Raw genomic sequence first — 13,491 nt, forward strand, 5'->3', positions numbered from 1 at the left:
AAAAAATATATTGATAAACTGTCTTATTCTCAGCAAAAAATCAAAATGGTTTACGCTTTACCTTCAGAAAAATGACCCCTGAAAAAAACAAGTAGATTGTCATCATAAACTATCAAAAATAGAAATTTATGGATTTTGTACTAAGGGTAGCTGTTCATACTATGGCGTCAAAAAAAGGTAAAAATTCTAATAACTGATTCTAATAATAATTTAATCTAATAATCTTTGATGGATTTTTCTCAAACCTTTACCATTTTTTTTAAATCATTTTTTTTCTGGTATTTTTAAAACAAATATTTCTTCAGGGTGAACTTCCTTTTATCCAAAGCCCAAGAAATGTCTTCGGTTGATATTTAGTTTTAGTAAATTTTATCAATAAAAAAAGATATTCAATGATTCACACCCTCACAAAACACATCCCAGTTTCCAGTGGTGTAACTAAATACGGGAGGGGGTGCCCGCACCCCCCCCCCCCCATCCCGGCTCCGGGGAAAAAAGGGAGGGGGACAGAAAGAAAAACATAGTGGGCCGTAGCCACGATTTGCTATGAGGGGTGCGAATTCTAAAGAGTGGACTGGCCGGCCCCGATGGCTTTCCATCGGTTCCGTTACTCCACGGGGGCTGATCCAGCTTTCTACAATACGGGGGGTGGCTTAATTCATCTACATTTTCCCTGATCGGCCGCTTAAAGGACAAGTCCACCCGAACTAAATGTTGATTTTAATAAAAAGAGAAAAATCCATCAAGCATAACATTGAAAATTTCATTAAATTCTGATGTAAAATAAGAAAGTTATGACATTTTAAAGTTTCGCTTAATTTCACAAAACATTTGTAAGCACATCCTGGCTGGTATGCAAATGAGGGAACTGATAACATCATCCACTCACTATTCATTTCGTATTTTATTATATCAAATATGAAATATTCAAATTTTCTCCTTATTGTCAAGTGATACAAAGATTAATTCCTCCCTGAACATGTGGAGTTAGCATTGTTTAACAGGGGCGGATCCAGCCTTCGCCAATAGGGGGGGGGGACAGATTTTTTTCATCCATATTTTCCCCGATCGGCCGCTCAAAGATAATTTTTTTCCTTGTTTCTCTGAAGGCGGTAGTCCTTTAAGTCACTTCATAGCTTTATTCTTTAAATCAACATGAATATATAAATATCATAATCCTTATTTTATAATGCGAGCGCGAAGCGCGAGCAAATTTTTTTGAAATTGTATGCATATTTTTCTAACATGTGAACATTCTAAAAAAAGATGTGCCTGCAATAATTACTACGAACGCGAAGCGCGAGCAGAAATTCATGATTCACGTTTTGAACTGATCGGAAAGGTAGGCCTACCTGTTATTAGGGTGCCAGGTAGAAATGGCAGATGTAAAAATGGCAGAGGTAATAATGGCAAACGTAAAAATGGCAGAGGTAAAAATGGCAGAGGTAAAAATGGCAGAGGTAAAAATGGCAGAAGTAAAAATGGCAGAGGTAAGAACAGCAGAGATATTTTTTTATTTTTAGTATAAATTTTCTAACAGTGTAAAAAATGGCGGAGTTGAAAATGGCAAAGGTAAAGATGGCATAAGCAAAAATGAAAAAGATATGGGGTGCTGGTTTGTTAAAAAGCCGAGAAGAAAAAAGTTTTCACTCTAAAATCAAAGGGGATTTGGTTAAGGGGGAAAATGACTCAAAAAATCATTTCAACTAGGTGAAGTTCTTTTTGGTCAGAAAAAGAATTACAACAAAAATAATAACAATCAGATAATAAACAATGTTTTTTTTAGCATACCAAGAGGGTGCTGCTTATGGTGTACAAAATACCCAACAGCACTTCCGCTTCCAAGGGTTATGACCGCCGTCTTTATCATATTGGATGCAGTGGTAAAGAAGGTTCAGGGTCTTCTTTTATGCAAAGAATCTAAATCAGACGGTCCCCCTCGATCGACCCCAAATTGGTTTACCAGTCAAAGCAAGATCATTATTGATTTTCATAATCAGTTACATATTCAGTGCCAAGCCTGGGAACGCATGCTTATTGTCATTTAAATATTTAAAAAGAATAGTACAGACGACAATCATTCATCACAATTTCAACGTTTAAGCTTTCCTCGCTATGTTCTCTATGTTTTTTCCCATCCCTAACCCTCTCTGTGTCTCCACCTCTCTTATGTCTACTCTTCCCCCTTTTTGTATCGGTAAACCTGGCAAAACTTTAGATATGAAAAAAAAACAGCCAGACGAAAAAAAATATTTGAAAATGATGAATGAGAATAATGCAGTTTCATTTTGCTCCTGATGAATTGAATGAAAAAAATATTTGTCGTTTGATTTCTTTTTAAAAAGCCTTCACGGTACACCTCCAACGAATTCGTAAATAGCATTGTTAGGCCGATAATGACATAATGATATGATGAAATGTCTAACCGTGACACGCACTTCTAATTTGTCGTTTGATTTCTTTTTGAAAAGCTTTCACGGTACACCTCCAACGAATTCGTAAATAGCATTGTTAGGCCAATAATGACATAATGATATGATGAAATGCTTAACCGTGACATGCACTTCTAATTTAATCTATGTACATGCAGGGGCTTTTTGACAATTCATTGCATCGGGGTTTAAGGCTGGCAATATTTTACCTCGAGCTGTCATTTTTACCTCTCCCATTATAAACTCTGCCATTTTACCTCTGCCATTTTACCTCTGCCATTTTTACCTCTGCCATTTTTACCTCTGCCATTATTACCTCTGCCATTTTTACACCGAGCCGTTATTAGGACTGCTTGCAGTTAGCCATTGAAGACGTTACATATTTCAACAATCAAATATAATGCCAGCGCGAAGCGAGAGCTGAAAATTTTTGACATTTACATAAAGAATGGAAAATTTTAATCATTTTTGTAATCATGAACAGGATAGCTATATAACTAAACAACTGATGCGATCGCGAAGCGCGAGCGGAAAAATTCTAGTTTTAGACCTATAGAACGGGACATTCTGTTCATATTTTGTAAATCATGGAAAGGATGAGCAATAGGGGATCTTCCTACATTAATAATGCGAGCGCAAAGCGCGAGCAGAAAATGTTTGTATACGTTTTGAACCGATCGAAAAGTGCCTTTTCAGGACTGCTTGCACTGGTAGCCATGAAGACGTTACACATTTCAACAATCAAATAATGCGAGCGCGAAGCGCGAGCGGAAAAAAACGAGATTTAGACCTGGAACGGGACACTCTATTCATGTTTTGTAAATCATGAAAGGGATGAGAAAGGGGGGATGTTCCAACATTAATAATTCGAGCACAAAGGGCGAGAAGAAAATTTTTGATATTCTGATCTGAAACTGGATAACTGAATGAACATGCGCGCTCGTGTTTCACATTTAGATCTAGAATCTAGGCATTCTAAATACATCTTTTATCATGAAAATAAAAGCGAGCGCGAATCGCGAGCTTAAAATATTTGATATTCCGATCTGAAAAAGGGGGTCAATTTCAGCTTTATATTTCAAACACTATGTAGGAAAATTGTAAGGTGGATATAAATCGCACTTGATAAAGAGCTGATATTTCTCATTATTACTTTGAGTTTGAGACATAGGACCGTGACATCCTTAGGACATGTTATCATATGCAGGCGCGGATTCAGGAGGGGGCCGAGCCGGCCCCGCCCCCCCCCCATTTTTTGGCAACCTGCATAAAATAGTGTACTCTTTAACTTGATAGAAACGATGAAAAACAGAAAGAAAAGTAAGAAAGAGGTATTATACCCATGATGTGTATTTTACAGCCTCGTAACTTTATGGAACACATAAAAATAATAGGTACCTGATATATAAAAAAAATCGCGAGCGCGCAGCGCGAGCGGAAAATGTTAATATACAGACCATAAAACTGACATTCTTACAGGGCACTTATTAATAAATTTGTAAATCACAAAAATTCATGAAAGTTCGATTCCGAGGAGAAATATGATTTGTATATTGACATCCAAGCTGGATAGTCAAGCTCCATGTTGAACAAGATATGTGAATCACCTAACAGACCATTCTCTGCGATTGAGGTATCAAATTAAAGAGTAGGTATTGAACCTTTAAAAAATTTGGTTTTGTTTTTTAAACCCAGAACCCCCCGCCAAATGAGTTTTTTGTATCCTCTTTCTTCAAATTGTTTTTGCTCACTCATGCGTGAATGGGGAATAATCTAAGTAATTCTAAGCTAAGATTCTAAGCTTTACATCGGTAGGTCATTTGTCTATTGTATTTGTGATTAAGTTATGATAAATCATCGCTTAAACTCGGTATCGTTTTTTTCTGGGACACACTTTATAAAATTCCAGCTCGCGCTCAGATTCCATTGAGAGATGGGAAGAGAGAGAGGGGGGGGGGGGGGGAAAAGCAAAAGGAAAGAGTTGTGAAGAGAGATGTACACAATTTTAATTATTTTTTTGGAATGATTTACATTTATATTCTATGTCTTATTGTAAGCGCTGTGATTCTTTTGTGTATAACTCGTATATAAATAACCATTATTATTATTATTATCAAGAAAGAGAAAGGGGGAGATCTAAAGAAGGAAAAGAAAAAATAAGGAGAATGAGAATCACAATCAAGTAGCATTGTTACTGCTCTTTCAAGAAAAAAAATAAACAAACAAAGAAACCGAATAACTTATACAATGGAATAGGCAATTTTATTCATGTCCAAACGGTGACAAATCAAATAATCATGGGATTTGGTATGTTACATTTCATTCTGAAATGGAATGAAAAAAAGGCCATTGAAATACACTGTTCAGTGAAATGAGATTAATCACACATTGAGATTACTAACAGTTTTATCAATATTCGGCAGAAAAGTATAAGATTGCACACAACACAATAAACCAAAATATAAATAGAAGAATCATTCAACAACACGACATTTTTTTTTTTTGGGGGGGGGGCTTTTTAATATGGGAAGATATGTTATGTTATTTGCAAGATACATTGTCTTGGCAAGTCGACTTATTTTCTTTTTAATTTGACTTATACAAATGCCTAGTTTCTGTATCATTTATCTTCAAAATATTTTATGTATATATCATTGAACTTTCTGTGATATTTTTAATATTATACTATTCATTTGATTGTATTTTGTTTATTTTGTTGAACGGAAATAAATAAATCCTAAATCTATAAATCTAGTTACATTTCGTCATGGCAGGTTACGTATACATCATAGAATTCAATTCGATTTTATCAGCAATAGAAAACACTGATTCAAATTATCTAAATAATAATTAGCACATCTTGTCATGACAACATGTAGCCTACAGGGGCTGCAGAACGGTTTTCAAAGTGGGGGGGGGGGGCTGACCATGCAAAACAATAACAATCATATGGTCATTTCTACGTTTTTGCACACAGTTTTGGAAAAAAGTGTAGGGGCTGAAGCCCCCCCCCCCCCGCTTCCGCGGCCCCTGGCCTATGTCCCCTATAATATATAACGTGTCTCACTATGTTGATGCAACAAATTCTTTAAAAGGCAAGATTCAAAATATATTGTAATTTCCTTTAAAAAATAGCACATTAAAGCTACAACGACTGCTGGACATATTCACGAGGAAAGTCACATTATATGTGACATTATCAGTCGGCCGATCTGCCTGATGAGGTGAGAAACACATTTAAAAGTCTGCGGGATAGACCACTCACGAACACACACCCACCATCACACGTCGTCGTCCTACACCCTGTACACGGGCGTTACTGTGAAAAAACAAGTTTTGCCTACACCGTAAAAACTGTGGTGTTAAAACTGACACCAGTTGGTGTTAATAGAGGACCACACCCTGAGGTGTTAAAATTACACCCTAGAGATTGAACATAACACCAAAGAGTGTAAATGTAACAACCATAGGTGTTGTAATAACATAGGTGTAAACCTAACACCACCAATTTAACACCGGTGTAAAAGAACTGGTGTGGTCCTCTATGTACACCGGTTAACACCACAGTTTTTGCTGTGTATTTACATTTGCATGGCGACAGAAACCTATTGCCTACTTATTTATACAAAATGATTATTGCAGTTAATTTATTGAAATGATATTCGCTTAGATTGTTACATAATCTAATTGGTCCACAATACAGATATAATTTTGCAGGCATATTTTTGTATGAAATAAATGTTTGATGACAAAATCTCACTCAAATAAAGAACATCATGATCAAGATCAACGTCTGTTTTTTCCCCTTTAACTTTAAACTAAATCGGCCATTGCATACACGTATCATAAAAGTGGTCCTGTTTTCATTTCAGTAATAATGACTTGCATGAAAAAAGTGACATGAGCAAAATAATACTAAAAAAATTATTACAAAGCAAAAGTAAAATAACAAACCCTTTCACATAGTTATGAATAATTATATTTAGGCCTATATACCAGTATAAAATAAAGGTTTAGACAAGTTCAAGCCCATATGAATGTAAAATATGATATTTAAGTACAAAAAGTAGAATCATAGTTCTTTAAACCATCCCTTAAAAAATTAAAGGCACAACATGAGCAGAATATTCACACTAAGATCTGCAATCCATAAAGGTATTGTTTAACTTTGTGAGCAGCAGATTTAAAAAATTCTCAAATCAAGATGAAACATGTGTACAAGTGCATGTATTAGAACTAATAAACGCTGAAAACAACCATTATTGATAATGAAAAGCTAAAACTACAAGGCAAGCCCGATTTCATAAACAGGCGTCTTATAGATGCCTAAATAGTACACATAAGTGTCTGGGATGAAATTAAGATGGTCTTTCTGGTCACTTTATACTTCAATTTTTAAAGCACTTCATAATTATTTTTGAACGCAATTTTATCTGGGCTTCATTTTTGTAACAAATCATAGACACAGGTGACAAGTGTGACCTTCTAGCTGAGATTTTTTAAAAGTCAAACCAATGTTAACCAATCACTTTAAGAAAACCAAGGGCTTGTTTCGTTAGGCAATTCGAAAATGAATTATTGATTTTTTTTATGGATACCCTGTATAAAACTCGTCTGATCATTGGCTGATATTATCATTCATACACAGTAAAAAACGCTGTTTAAGATTTTTATACAATGCTGTTTACTATATGAACCTTACAGTAATTGTTTTAATAGTTTAAACAAGTGTTTAAATCTTAAACAAAAAATTTAATTTTAATATCTTATCTTCAAGAAATTAAACATGATTGTTTAAACTGTTTAAACAACTACTGTAAGGTTCATATAGTAAACAGCGTGGTATAAAATCTTATACAGCGTTTTTACTGTGTATAATATAGTACCATTTGAGAAGATTATTAGTTTTATTTCATTCGAAGCGTTGGAAATATTGAGTTATGTCAGTGGCTTGAAGCAAAGGTTTAAATCATCGATCGGAGTATTTATAATGTCACTGGATTTAATTTCAGTAACACTATACTGGGGAAACGAATGGAAATCATTAATCATGAATTTACTATCAGTCACTTTTATACTCTTAGGCCTGTATTCCAAACTCGGGTTTAAATTAAACAATTGTGTTAAGTTGTGGTTCAACTATGTAGCATTGGTGGGATGCTAAATTGAACCTCCTTTTCTTAGATTTTTGATGTACATAAATATATTATTCATGAAGGAATTAACAAAAGGCATGGATATCACAGCCGCCAAACCGAACAATAACATTCAGTATTTTAAGAGCTGAAAACCTGTATTTTGGCGAGGAAATCATAAATGAAACAATCAGTATTTTTTCAATTTTCAGCAATGAATACTTAATGTCAGTATTCGTTGGCAGCTCTGAGATATAAATGTAAATTTAGAAGACAACGCGAAATGGATCCTCATATGGAAAGAGAAGCGTTGATAGTCTTTGTGGCTCCAGGATGTTAGCGCTGTCGGTCTGATGGATGACCGTAATGCTATACGGTCTCAAACCTTAAAGGACAAGTCTACCCCAACAAAAAATTATTTGAATAAAAAGAGAAAAATCCAACAATATAACATTGAAACTTTCATCAAAATCGGATGTAAAATAAGAAGGTTATGGCATTTCAAAGTTTCGCTTAATTTCACAAAAACAGTTGTATGCACATCCTGGTCGGTATGCAAATGAGGAGACCGATGACGTCATCCACTCACTATTTCTTTTGCATTTCATTATATGAAATATTCTAAATTTCTCCTCATTGTCAAGTAAAACAGTGATTACCTCCTCCCTATACATGTGGAACTAGCATTGTTTAATACTATATGGTTCAGTCAAGTCGGTCCCTAAAGTCAAATCTTTCAAAAAATGAAACATTGTATAATTCAAACAATAACAAACAAAATAGTGAGTGATGGACATCATCAACTGACTCATTTGCATGTCACTGAGTAGTGCACGTCGCTGTTTTGTGAAAATTAAGCGAAACTTTAAAATGCCATAACTTTCTTATTTTACATCCGATTTTGATGAAATTTTCAGTGTTATGCTAGTTTGATTTTTCTCTATTTATTCAAATCAACATTTTGCTGGGGTTGACTCGACCTTTAACGAACACCGCGCGTATACGACTTCTATAATACAGTAAGTGGTTTGAAATCGTTGGTAAACGGTGTTCGTAAAGGTACTTGTGACCATAGCATTAGTTGGCTGGTGGAGGTTCAGGAATGATTTCTGGGCAGTTTCCGTATCCACGGAAGAAGGTACAATGGAATGATTTGAGTCTATAGCATGAAAGGAAAGATAGGAGACATGCACAGATACGGATTATGAAATATGACTTCATTTGCAAAATTTGCAAATCAATTGTGTTTATTCAATTCATTTTATTAATTTACTAATGAATAAAATTTATCAATAAATAAACAAAATGAAATAAATTCAAACTAAAGTTGAGGACGAATTATTTCTTATTGATTGATGACAATGTCAAGCAATTATGAAATTACGCCAGATTGAAATTTATTTATAAACATTCGAACCTTCATTGAAATAAAGTCAAAGCTTTGTACTTAGTTCAACATGCTATATTTTTATATGGCTTTACAAAGCTTTCTCTATATCATTCTTTATGAGAAAAATCACCATTATAATCCCGCTGCGAATCAATATAGTGCCAAGTCCAAACTGAAGAGAATCCCATATAAAAGGCACTTGATAAATAAACAAGGTCTGACCATAAACCCTCAAATCTTTTTTTTATCACAATATCTTTCAGATGAAAAAAAAATCACTATAGCGAGGACTGTTACTGCCAAAAACTAGTTTATTTATCTCTGACAGTATGCTCGGTTTACCGGGGCGGGTTATATATTTTAAATACAACTAGAACGCCAAATTCTGTGGAAAATTGCAAATTGGCAGCACTGGTCTTCATGCGTTGCGTTCGCATTATTGCACATCCGTAGGCGTGTTTCGTTCGCATTTTTGCACAACCACACATTTCCCATAGACGTCCCCTGTCCCATTGTTTTTCGAACAATTGCATGCCCCAGAGCGTGGCTAGCTCCAATGTATAGCCTGGCATTTTTGTATACCGTACATGTGTACCAATCGATTGATCGCGCGTGCGACATTAGTTTAGCGTTCGAAGGATTATCGCACTTTACAAATTACAGAATCTTTGAGTTTTCCCCAAAAATCAATACATCCTGATCACAGCCGGAAGATCATTGAAAAAGGAGAGGATAAAATCAATAAAACCCTCCTCACAAACAATACCATGGCCAGGTTTATTGTTAGGAGTCTGTGACTCATGGCACGAATGTGAATGAGACCCTAAATTAATGCAACACAAAGGGGGTATACAGGTGAACGCATGAAGAGTTAATTGTGACAAATGGATGCGTGTTAAAATGGCATGAATTCGTTTTTTGAAAATTTTTAAAATTGAGATTAAGTGGGACATAATGCACAAATACATTCTATTATGTTTTAACTATCTATAGTAGATCTTAAAACAGCATGAATTTTTCGGAAGTTTTGATTACATGATTAAAAATACTTGAATTCTACCCGCTTTTCCCCAAAAATTCCTGGGCAGGTTAAGCCCGGGTAGGGTATTTTTAAACACAACTAGTACCCCCAAATTTTGCGGCATATTGCAAATTGGCAACTCAAAAGGTATGCGTGTGTGCTCGATTAATCTTTGTGTGTGACCTATAGATGTGTGTTACATGACATGGATTTCGTTTTTGATAAATGTGTCACGAACACTTTTCAAGTATGTCATAAATGTCAATGAGGTAAAGTGGGATATAATTATGCACATAATAATCCACTATCTACAGTAGATCGTAAAATAGCCTGAATTTTCCCCAAAGTATTGATTATATTACTGTAAAAGCTTGAATTCAATCCTCTATTCGACAAAATGCATTAACAAAATCCCCTAAATGATTTTAAAATCCAAAAAGTCTCAGATGTAAAAAGAAGAAAGTTGGCAATTGAAACTTTCGATTAAATTTACAAAGCAGTTAATGTATAGGCCTATTTACATTTTGGTAGGTGCGTATCTCACAGTTGATGCCCCCTGTTGATATTGCATTTTATTAAATGAAACATTATTTTTCCATTATAATGTGTGAATCACAGTTTATTTCCTCCTTAAAGATATGAAATTTTCATTGTTACAACCTACTGCGATCCAATGAAGAGTCCTACAGAGCATTGGCGTGTGGACGTCATCGAATATTTAATTTGCACATTTCATTTTGAAGGTTCGTAAAATAAGCATTTTAAATGGGATAAAAAAATTACGTGTTTTTCACTCGATTTCGGCGAAATTTTCAGCGTTACACGACTTATATTTTTTCCTTTTATTCGAATGAACTTTTGAATGGGGGTGATTCGAACTTGACCTTTGATCCGAGACCTGAATACTATTCCTACCTGGTAGGGTCATCATTTACCACAGCTGTCATATTGATCACATTGACGCCCTTAAGTCTCAGGTCCTTAAGATCGTAACCGAAGGTAACCTGTATCACATGGAACAAAAAACACAAAAAGAATGCTTTATAGGTCCTCAAAAGATATATATTACCGATGTTACATTAGCCGAAAAATATTCCGTCTGACCTTCGGAACCAGTTCAGAACTTCATTATTCGGCACGCTCACGGCCGGCAAGAGAATGAATTCTGACACTAAAAAAAGGTCTCAGTAGTCAGTACAAAATGGAGGTAGTCTGGGTGCAATTTCTACTATTTAGGATACCTACAAGAATTCCAGTGGGTGATGCCCATGGGGGGGGGGCTTACGCAGTAACACCCCCCCCCCTCTTCCCCCAGGTAAATGCTGAGGGTGGTTCAGCCAGTACCCCCGCTTCCCAGGACCATGGAGAGGGTAGATGCTCGATAAAGTTAAGGTATGTGTCTGTCGGTGTTAAGACCACAGCACACCTTACGACTGTTCGCGATCCGATTTTGGAACAAATCGCATTTTGCTCATTTTCTGAAAAAGTGAATGGAACATATCATTTTATTTCAGGTTAGAATTAATTGAAAGAAAACTAATATAACCATTTTGTAAGATTACAAGCCTTTATTTAAGAGCAAAGGCCAAATTAAATTAAAATCGTAGGCAATCGTATGACTGCTATGGCGTCAACGACTAGATATTAAATTCGCTTTTATTCTAAGAAGGAAGATAGCACAGTCACATATTTGAATACAGGTATTCGTATGATGATTAAGAACATTACACAGTATGTTATTCCAAGTCTCAATATTAGCATCAAATTCTACTACATTTTATTCTGGAATCGGGTCGCAGACCAATCGTAAGGTGTGCGGTCAACTTTAGTGTGTGAAGTGTAGGCTAGGGTGGTGGAGGGGTTGGTGTGCGCTGTGTGTGCGCGCCCTCGAGTGTTGGTATTTTTGTTATATCATTATTAGTATCGTCATTATAGGGAGCGAGATAAACTAGGCAATACGGATATTTGCTTACATGGATTTTTTTTTCGGAGAAGCAATAACAAGTTGTTGATCTAAATATTAATCGGATGCTACTTTCAATCGGCAAGGCAAATTAAAATATTTTGCTTCGATACTTTAGTATTAAAGGGATGGTCCGGGCTAAAAATATTTATATCTTAATACAAACGAGTAGAATTCACTGAGCAAAATGCCGAAAACTTCATCAAAATCGGATAACAAATAAGAAAGTTATTGATGTTTTAAAGTTTAGCAATATTTTGTGAAAATAGTCCTCATGAACATCCATTAGGTGGGCTGATGATGTCACATCTCCACTTTTCGTTTTCTTATGTTATTACATAAAATCATAATTTTTTCATTATTTCATACTTGTGTAAATAATATGTCTCCCTTACCATGCTTACAACGAAATAAGTTACAGCAATGCATATCTAATGCGCTTAATCAGTTGTCAATCCAATTTTTCTAGTTCTTGGAGGTAAACATTAATTTTGAATAAACCTGATTTCAATAAAGTACAAAAGAACAAGTGGAGATGTGACATCATCAGCCCACCTAATGAATATTCATGACGACTGTTTTCACAAAATATTGCTAAACTTTGAAATTCAATGAATTTGTTATTTGTTATCCGCTTCCGATGAAATTTTCGGCATTCCGCTCAGTGAATTCGCCCGGACCATCCCTTTCATCTACCCATTCACTTTGTTGTTAATAGCAATATATTATTTATGTTATTGATAATTATGTTAAACATTGTTATCGAGTTAATTTTTTTTTTTGAATAAACAGGTTAAGACAAAGAATGGAAGAGTTACCTGTTTTTTCTGTTCTCCCACGGGAATATCAGCCATCGTTTGTAAGTGAGAATTGAGGGTACACACTTTGGTTAGTGTCCTGTTCAATAAGGATTCTGTGATCATAAATAAAGGACGACAGAGGTAGAGATAGATAGATAGATAGATAGATAGATAGATAGATAGATAGATGGATGGATGGATGGATGGATAGATAGATAGATAGATAGATAGATAGATAGATAGAGAGGAAGAAAGATAGATAGAGATAGATAGATAGATGATGGATGATAGATAGATAGATAGATGGATGGATGGATGATGGATAGATAGATAGATAGATAGATAGATAGAAAGAAAAATGTAACGGTAAGATGGTAACATGGGAGTCAAGAACATGCAGACGAACATAATCATAGTAATAATAGAAAGTATATCAAATAAAACTTATATTCAACTGTGTAAGAATTATTTAGATCCTACAGCCTCCTTGATAGTTTGTACTAAAATGATAGTGTTCCTCTCACCAACACTGTTAAAAACTGTGGTGTTAAAACTGACACCAATAGAAATAGAAAAAAAGAATAGAAATGGTGTTAATAGAGGACCACACCCTAAGGTGTTAAAATAACACCTTAGAGGTTGAACATAACACCAAAGAGTGTAAATGTAACAACCATAGGTGTTGTAATAACATAGGTGTAAACCTAACACCACCAATTTAACACCGGTGTAAAATAACTGGTGTGGTCC

General features: G+C 35.1%; 1 protein-coding gene across 1 annotated transcript in view; it reads right to left on the reverse strand.

Annotated features, from left to right (window-relative positions):
• Window positions 1-8,468: 8,468 nt before the first annotated feature.
• The window catches only part of LOC121423100 (fringe glycosyltransferase-like), a 35,478-nt gene continuing 30,455 nt past the window's right edge, over window positions 8,469-13,491 (reverse strand). The window contains exons 8-10 of the mRNA XM_041618389.1: window positions 12,760-12,854; window positions 10,894-10,982; window positions 8,469-8,726 (exon numbers count right to left, since the gene is read on the reverse strand). Coding sequence (XP_041474323.1) covers window positions 8,645-8,726; window positions 10,894-10,982; window positions 12,760-12,854 — 266 coding nt within the window. The 3' untranslated portion in view covers window positions 8,469-8,644. The remainder of the gene's footprint in view (window positions 8,727-10,893; window positions 10,983-12,759; window positions 12,855-13,491) is intronic.

The sequence above is a fragment of the Lytechinus variegatus genome, chromosome 10 (genome assembly GCF_018143015.1).
Source record: "Lytechinus variegatus isolate NC3 chromosome 10, Lvar_3.0, whole genome shotgun sequence".
Classification (NCBI taxonomy): domain Eukaryota; kingdom Metazoa; phylum Echinodermata; class Echinoidea; order Temnopleuroida; family Toxopneustidae; genus Lytechinus; species Lytechinus variegatus.